This window comes from Plecotus auritus, assembly GCF_963455305.1.
Source record: "Plecotus auritus genome assembly, chromosome: X".
Lineage (NCBI taxonomy): Eukaryota > Metazoa > Chordata > Mammalia > Chiroptera > Vespertilionidae > Plecotus > Plecotus auritus.
Genome location: NC_137784.1, coordinates 129,751,956 through 129,761,130, shown reverse-complemented (window position 1 = coordinate 129,761,130; position 9,175 = coordinate 129,751,956). Strand labels below are relative to the sequence as shown.

At 40.8% G+C, this 9,175-nt stretch overlaps 1 protein-coding gene across 1 annotated transcript; it reads left to right on the top strand.

Moving 5' to 3' along the window:
• Positions 1–2,494: 2,494 nt before the first annotated feature.
• On the top strand, positions 2,495–2,935 carry LOC308240502 (large ribosomal subunit protein uL15-like; the record flags this gene model as incomplete). The annotated part of the gene is made up of 1 exon (XM_080653587.1): positions 2,495–2,935. One exon carries the CDS (start codon positions 2,495–2,497, stop codon positions 2,933–2,935), a length of 441 nt encoding a protein of 146 aa, XP_080509713.1.
• Positions 2,936–9,175: the final 6,240 nt, after the last annotated feature.

Here is a 9,175-nt window from a genome sequence, read left to right as displayed (position 1 = left end):
ACTGGCTTGGCAAAGCTTAAGATTGTAATAGAAAAGATTTCAGGGTTCTGGGATCTTCAAGCACCAACTTGGCACCTTATCTCCTCTTATGGACACCAGGTTCCCTCTCAAGCCAAATCAGGCTGGCCTGGATGCTGGCTCTCCTCTATTTCTTTTCTCTAGCACAGATTTTTCTCTCCTGTCCCTGTTCCATCCAGCTGCAGCACTAGGGACCTGGGAGTTCCCTACATGGAGTCTTTCTTAAAATGCTAACAGGAAAACTGGCCAAGAAAGTATTCCAGGTATCTTCAAAACTGTTAAAATCTTTCAATCTACTATAAATCACTAAATTTTACCAATTAAGAGATACAAATTCTGGGGAAAACTGGTAAACTTGGCAAATGAGTCTATGGTGATGAAATCTAAAATAAAACTAGATAATTGAAAAAATAGAAAATTAATTCTTAAGAGAATTAATATTACATTATCATAAACTAAAAAAATTATATGAAATCCTAGAATACTCTTGCTATTCATGTTAAACCAGCCCTAGCCAGTTTGGATCAGTGGACAGGGCATCGGCCAGCAGACCAAAGGGTCCCAGGTTCAATTCCAGTCAAGGGCACATACCTTGGTTGTGGGCTCCTCCCCAGCCCAGGCTCTGGTCAGGGCTCATGCAGGAGGCAACCAATGGATGTGTTTCTATCACATCAATGTTTCTCTCCGTCTTTCCCTAAAAATCAATGGAAAAATATCCTCAGGTGAGGATTAACAAAAAAAATTTTTAAAAAGAATATCATTTGACCCAGTGAACCCACTTCTAGGAATATAGCCCAAGAAACTAGAAACACCAAGCAGAAAGGATATATACACCCCTATGTTCATAGCGGCACAATTTACCACAGCTAAGATTTGGAAACAGCCTAAATGCCCATCAGCAGATGAGTGGATTAAAAAACTGTGGTACATCTACACAATGGAATACTACCCTGTGGTAAAAAAGAAGGAATTCTTACCATTTGCAACAGCATGGATGGAACTGGAGAGCATTATGCTAAGTGAAATAAGCCAGTCAGAGAAAGATAAATATCACATGATCTCACTCATTTATGGAATATAATGAACAACATAAACTGATGAACAAAAACAGATCCAGAGACAGAGAAGCATCAATCAGACTGTCAAACCTCAGAGGGAAGGTAGGGGAGGGTGGGGGTAAGGGGGAGAGATCAACCAAAGGACTTGTATGCATGCATATAAGCCTAACCAATAGACACAGACAACAGGGGGGTGAGGGCATGAGTGGGGGTGTGGGGGGCAATGGGGGATAAGGACACATGTAATACTTTAATCCAGTGGTCGGCAAACTGCGGCTCACGAGCCACATGTGGCTCGAGAGCCGTGGTTTGCTGCTCTGTTGACTAATGAGTTTGCCGACCATTGTCATTTACTACCCTTTACCTCTTTGCACACAATATGCCACAATTGCCTAATCCTCACAACTTCCAACTACACGGTAACATTTAGTCTAGTCCAGTGGTCGGCAAACTCATTAGTCAACAGAGCGGCAAACCGCGGCTCGCAAGCCGCATATGGCTCGCGAGCCGCAGTTTGCCGACCACTGCTTTAATCAATAAAGAAAAAAATACAAAAAAAGAATATTAAACCATTCTGTGATGTTTAACTTTTAACAAATTAAACATTCCTTAAAATGCTGATAGCAAGGATATATTCATTGACTATATTCAAGAATTAGTCCTTATATACAATTAAGAATAATATATTCATATGAAAAGATAAAAATTATTTGAATATATAAGAGGTCCAAAATACAGCCTATGAGCAAAAATTAGCAGCAGCCTGTTTTTGATATGAGGTAAGAATGATTTTTAATTTTTTAAAAGGTTGTCAAACAACAAAGAATGTGTTATAGAGACCTTATGTAGCCTATAATGTCTAAAATGTTTACTATCTGGTCTCTTTCATAATAATGATTATATATATTCAAGAAGAGTATATCTTAAGACATGATTTTTACTTTTCCATTGATTTTTACAGAGAGTGTAAGAGAGAGAGGGAATGACAGAGAGAAATATTGATGTGAGAGAAACACATTGATTGGTTGACTTCTGCATGCGCCCTGATCAGGGCCTGACTCGGGGAGGAGCCTGCAACTGAGGTATGTGCCTTTGACTGGAATCATATCCGGGACCCTTCAGTCTTCAGGCCAATACTCTATTCACTGAGCCAAACCAGCTAGGGCGAGACATGATTTTTGATGAATTAATAAATTTAGGTAAATTTTATAAATTCATCATTTCAATGGATTGTTCTTGGATAAATTGATTTTTGGCAATTTGGCCACTGGACAAATTGATCATTTGGCAGAAAGCTTCCCAATAATTTGTTTTTAGTGAATTTACCTGAATTCAGCATAGCTTCCCTCAAATGAAAGACTATGAATAAAGAGACATATCAAAATTTGAAAAAAACCTCTTGCAGCTTGGCCACCGACATGCCATCCAGACTCAGGAAGACCCGAAAACTTCAGGGCCAGGTGAGCCATGGCCATGGCCGCATTGGCAAGCACAGGAAGCACCCCAGGGGCTTCGGTAATGTTGGTGGCTTGCATTATCACAGGATCAACTTCGACAAATATCACCCAGGTTACTTTGGGAAAGTTAGTATGAGGCATTGCTACTTAAAGAGGAACCAGAGCTTCTGCCCAACTGTCAACCTTGATAAACTGTGGACCCTGGTCAGTGAACAGACACGGGTAAATGTTGCCAAAAGCAAGACTGGAGTTACTCCTATCATTGATGTAGTGCGATCAGGCTACTACAAAGTTCTGGGGAAGGGAAAGCTCCCAAAGCAACCTGTCATTGTGAAGACCAAGTTCTTCAGCAGAAGAGCTGAGGAGAAGATTAAGGGTGGGGCCTGTGTCCTGGTAGCTTGAAGCTACATGGAGGGAAGTTCATTAAAATGTCCAAGTAAAGCCCTAACCGCTTTGGCTCAGTGGATAGAGCATCGGCCTGTGGACTGAAAGATCCCAGGTTCGATTCTGGTCAAGGGCATGTACCTTGGTTGCGGGCACATCCCCAGTAGGAGGTGTGCAGGAGGCAGCTGATCGATGTTTCTAACTCACTATCCCTCTCCCTTCCTCTCTGTAAAAAAATCAATAAAATATATTTTTTAAAAAATAAATAAAATGTCCAATTAAAAAAATTTTTTTTGAAAAAAAATACAAGCAGATAAAAGATTTGTTTTCTCCCAGTGACTGCAGAAGTCAGTGGAAAACTCAGAATCCCACCAAAGAAGCCCAGTCTATTTTCATCTGGGAAAGATCTTGATGAACCTGAAATTGTTCAAGATCATATTTTCCTGTTAATAAAAGACCACAACCCTCACCTTAAAAAATATTTAGCACATGAATATGGAAACTTTCTGAGTGACTGTTTCCAGAAATATTTTTATCTTAAAGGATCATTTTTAGTCTCAAAGGTTTTCTTTCTCTTTTTGATGGGAGGGGCACAGTATGATATTTCATTCAGATATTCTGAATGAGAGGATTATGCTATTTGAATCTACCAGTCTTCTACAATAGAGGAATTTATACCACTGACTATCCTATAGTGAAGGTCCTGGCCAATTTTAGGTGCAAATTCTGGCAGAAAGAGTATACATTTTCTGACCCATTACTCCAGAGCCAAAAGGATACAGTGAAATATTTGAGGCATGCGTGTGTGTGCACATGTGCACATAAGGGTTGTGAGGTGGGCAGAAAATGCAATAAAATGACTTGGGAAATACTTGGCTCTTCGCTCACAGATTCCCTACTCAGCACTACACTCCTCACTGTTCCCTGGCCAAAAGGACTGATGTCCATAAGAGGATAACTTAGGGTCTGTAAGCCAAATGTACCAATGACATCTTCCCTTCTTCTGTTTAAGCCAGAGACATAGATTTTTTTTATTTTTCAATTAGCATTGACATTCAATATTATGTTACTTTTAGGTGTACAGCATAGTGGTTGGACAATTATATATCATACGAAGTGATATTCCTGGTAAGTTTACTACCAACCTGACATTGTACATAGGTATTACAATATTATTGACTATATTTCCTATGCTGTACTTTACATCCCCAATGACTATTATTTTAAAGGTGAAGGGAAATAGATTCTTCTGGTACTTAAAATCATATTCTTTGTGTGGGCTGATATATAGTTGATATATAACTGATATATCTGAAGCTTATATATAACTAAACCTGTATCATACACAATAGTTCAGATAATTTTAGAATTTTAATATGAAAATTTAAAAGAAAACATTGAGCTTCAACTATTTAAAATAGGAGATCCCTTTAAAAATTACCTGACTGGTAATTACTTTAATCCCATAGCTAAGAAATTCAATCCCTGTCTTAGTTATGTGTTAACAGACTTGCATCCAACCATTAATAATACGCAATTAAAAAGGAATAAAACTCAAATGCTCCAATCCTCATATATTTCGGTGTTTTACAAAAGATGGAGTCCAAATGGGAAAATATCCACCAAAGGCTTATTCGATCCATTTCATAGAAAACATCCCTGTTTCTAAAGGGCCTGTTTGAACTACTCTAATGTGCTTTTTTGGTCACACCAAATTTTCCATAAACACATCAGAAAATGAATACATCTAATGTTACTCAGTGGTATTTCCTCACTAGGATAGAAAAATATGAAATACCTAATACTCATAAAACTTAGAAAGTATATACAAATCATCAACATGGTAAAAATCCTAGTCTGATGTCCTGTGTCTTGAATGGCAACTAACTATGATAAGCAGTGCCCTGATACCAAAGAATAAAAACAAAGCAGACAAGCAACAAGTAAACAAAACCCCTTTGCTAAGCAAATATGGTAGGCCATCAATAACCAAAATTTTTTTCAAGGTTTTATCAAGTTGAAAAAGATATTGCTATTATTGGCCTCTTCTTAAGAGTAAAGAAATATTAAACAAAAAAAATCAACTTTTGAATCTGATTAGTGTTCTGTGGTCTCCCCCTTTTTCAAAAGTAAAGAAGGCAACATATAGTGTTGGTTGGTGAGTCACTGGAACATACCTGGATCCCAGCCTGGATGCCAGCCGCTAACACTAAAGACATTCATAGGCAGCATGAATGTCAAGGCTACACAGTTCTCCATCATATATTTGTGGAAAATTCATTCCAGGAAAAATTCATAAATCAGGCAAGAAACTATACTAAGACCAGCACTGTGTGGTAAGGTATAAAAAGAGTTCGCTCTGTTCCCACTAAGTAGAAAGCCTTGTAAGCCAAGCTTCCCAGCAGAGGATAAGATGTTCTATGGGGATGCATTTCATGCTCCAAGAGAACAGTCTTTGTAGGCCTAGAACTGCCAATTCAGATGTGTTTTTATAATTTATCTGGTACCATATTTACTTGCATACATTATTATTTTCATATTCATATCTACCTCTATTATCAAATATTTCTTCCACTGTGAAAAGGTCTGAAAATTTTTTTATGAATTAAAGTTCATCACTGTTCAAGGACATGGCACTTCAAAGGAAGGAAACACACATAACATTTTCACATCGCAAAAGAGAGCAGGACCAATTTCTTTTAAATATAGCCAGTGGTTCAGAGGGCCTGGCCTGGGAACATATATTCATGGTAAGGTTTTGACAAACAGCCCATGCTTTATTTGGCATCTCAATCTTCCTAATTTATAATCCACTCTCTCAACCATTTCTTGAAGGTGACATTCTATGTGCTTCTTCTGTCACTTGGACTATTTCTGAGCCAGTTGGGGCAGTGGTCGGCAAACTCATTAGTCAACAGAGCCAAATATCAACAGTACAACGATTGAAATTTCTTTTGAGAGCCAAATTTTTTAAACTTAAACTTCTTCTAATGCCACCTCTTCAAAATAGACTCGCCCAGGCCGTGGTATTTTGTAGAAGAGCCACACTCAAGGGGCCAAAGAGCCGCATGTGGCTCGCGAGCCACAGTTTGCTGACCACGGAGTTGGGAAAATGAAACAACAGAAGTCAGTCAAGTCCTAGCATATGTTAAAAGAAAAAACAACTTTTTATGTTTCTTTGCTGAACATTAAAACACTGGTAGCCTAAATGTTGGCTTTGTAAATATGATATATGACTTTAAATTTAGTTTATTTTTATTTTTCATTCTGCAAATCAGCCCCCTTAGTTTAGAGTGGCAAGGTGGACACATAGCTAAAACGAGTTAATTGAATAACATGAGCTACTCTCTGTACTGAGAGAGATGCAAGCTGAATGCAATTTGGATATTTCCCTCTTGGAGCTTTGATTATCTAGAAGTGCTAAGTCTGTCTCTGTGATCGCTAGGAAAAGTGAAGAGTGTCAATAGGAAAGGAGAAAGTGAAGAGAGAGCTCTTTCAAGCCATGTGGCAGGAAGAACTTCTGTGAGGACAAGGAATGAACTGGTTTCTGGATGGCAAGGAGGATTTGAGCATACACAATATAGGTAGAACGGACATCTTAGTGCAGAAAACAGGAACAAAAATACAGTGAAAGAGCTTAGATGCAATTTACAGAATGGTGACTTCATTATGATTTCTTGTGCACATCTCCACACTAGGCAGTAAGTTTTATGAGGGTAGGCACAGTGCTGGACACTGAGAACATGGCCTCATAAAGTTTACAGTTCTGAGGGGAATCCAAAATATGAACAAAGAGTCCAAAGATAACTTACATCCAGAGACTGAGAAGCATCGAGCAGACCATCAAACCTCAGAGGGAAGTTAGGGGAGGGTGGGGGTAAGGGCGAGAGATCAACCAAAAGACTTGTATGCATGCATATAAGCCTAACCAATGGACACAGACACCAGGGGGGTGAGGGCATGAGTGGGGGGTGGGGGGGCAATGGAGCGATAAGGACACATATGTAATACCTTAATCAATAAAGAAAAAAGATAACTTACATTTACAAATTGTAAAAAGTATGATGAAGGGGAAAAGGGCAGTGTGTAATGAGAAGAAAACCAAAAGTGGACCTAGGGGAGTGTTATAAGCCAACCACATGACAACACTAGCGGAAGAATATTTCAAGTTCAGGACATGATCATGTGCAATGCTTCCATGTTGGAAAACAGTTTTGAAAATTCACAGAAGAGAAGAGGCCAGTGTGACTGGAATCCTAGCAAATAAAAGTGTAATATGCAAATTAACCATCAGTCTGTCACAAAGATGGTGGCGCCCAGTCCTCTCAGCTCTGCCGGAGTCCCCCAGTCCCAGGGGGGCAGCTGCTGAGAGCAGGCAGCATGAGTGGCCTGGTGCAATGCTTACTTCGTTGCAGCGGCGATGAGGCAATCGTTCTGCGCCCAGCTGTGGATGGGCCTCTGGGCCATGGAGAGCCTCTGGGCAGTGGGTGCGTAGCAGCCAGGCCCTGCAGAGAGCTACTGGCGCACAGATTCATGCTCAGGGCTACTAGTATAATAGGTAAAAGGGAGTGTTGGTACAAAAGGGAGGTTTGAGGAATAGGTAGGTATGAGAGCAGTGTGCTTTACAGACATACAAAAGGATTTTGGATTTTATTCTAAAAGCAAGTGGAACCCACTGAAAACTTTTGAGCAAGAGAAGGGCATGATTATATTTCAACAAATGGTTTCATACGTCAAAAAATATGAACCTCAACATCACATTTTATATAAGAATTAGAGGCCTGGTGCATGAAATTCGTGCACGGGGGGGGGGTGTCCCTCAGCCCAGTCTGCACCCTCTCCAACCTGGGACCCCTCAAGGGATGTCCGACTGCCCGTTTAAACGGGCAGTCGGACATCCCTCTCACAATCCAGGACTACTGGCTCCCCACTGCTCACCTGCCTGCCTTCCTGATTGCCCCTAACCGCTTCTGCCTGCCAGCCTGATCACACCCTAACCACTCCCCTGCCAGCCTGATTAATGTCTAACTGCTCCCCTGCCAGCCCATTTGCCCCCAACTTCCCTCCTCTGCCAGTCTGGTCACCCCTAACTGCCCTCCACTTCAGGCTTGATTGCCCCCAACTGCCCTCTCTTGCAGGCCTGGTCCCTCCCAACTGCCCTCCCCTGCTGGCCATCTTGTCACAGCCATCTTGTGTCCACATGGGGGCAGCCATCTTTGATCACATGGGGGCAGCCATCTTGTGTGTTGGAGCGATGATCAATCTGCATATTACTCTTTTATTAGATAGGATAGAGGCCTGGTGCATGGATGAGGGCCAGCTGGTTTGCCCTGAAGGGTGTCCCGGATCAAGGTGGGGGTTCCCTTGGGGTATGTGGTGGCCTGGGTGAGGGTCCTGTGGTGGTTTGCAGGCCGGCCATGACCCCCGGCGACACAAGTGGAGCCCTGGTATCTGGGGTTTATTTATCTTCTACAATTGAAACTTTGTAGCCTGGAGTGGAGCCAAGCCTTCTGCTCACTCTGTGGCAGCAGCCTTTTCTGTTGGGATTTATTTATCTTCTATAATTGAAACTTTGTAGCCTTAAGTGGAGGCTTGGGCCGGCCAGGGTGTGCAGAAAGCTTGGCTTCCTCCATCTCCGGGGAAACCCAAGCCTCCCTCCTGCTCTCTCCATGGCTGCAGCCATCTTGGTTGGGTTAATTTGCATACTCGCTCCTGATTGGCTGGTGGGTATGGCTGGTGGGCGTGGCTGGTGGGTGTAGCAGAGTGATGGTTAATTTGAATATTACTCTTTTATTAGATAGGATGAGTTCAAATGGATCATGGATACAAATGTAAACCCAGAACTATAAAAAAAATTTAGAAAAAATAGGAGAAAATGTATGTGACTTTCAGTTTGGCAATGAGTTCTTAGACATAGTACCAATAGCATAATTGATCAAAGAAAAAAAGGTAAAATCATCCTTTTTCAAAATTGAAAACTTTTGTTCTACAAAAGACACTGCTAAGAGAATGAAAAAAGAAGCTACAAAATAGAGAAAGTACTCTGACAAAAGACTTATATCCAGAATATACAAAGAATTCTCAAAACTCAATAATAAGAAAACAAACAGCATTATTTTAAAAATAGGAAAAACATTCACATATTTTAATGATGAAGATATGCTCTTTTAAGCATCTAGAACAGCGGTTCTCAACCTGTGGGTCACGACCCTTTTGGGGGTCGAACGACCCTTTCACAGGGATCACCTAAGACATCCT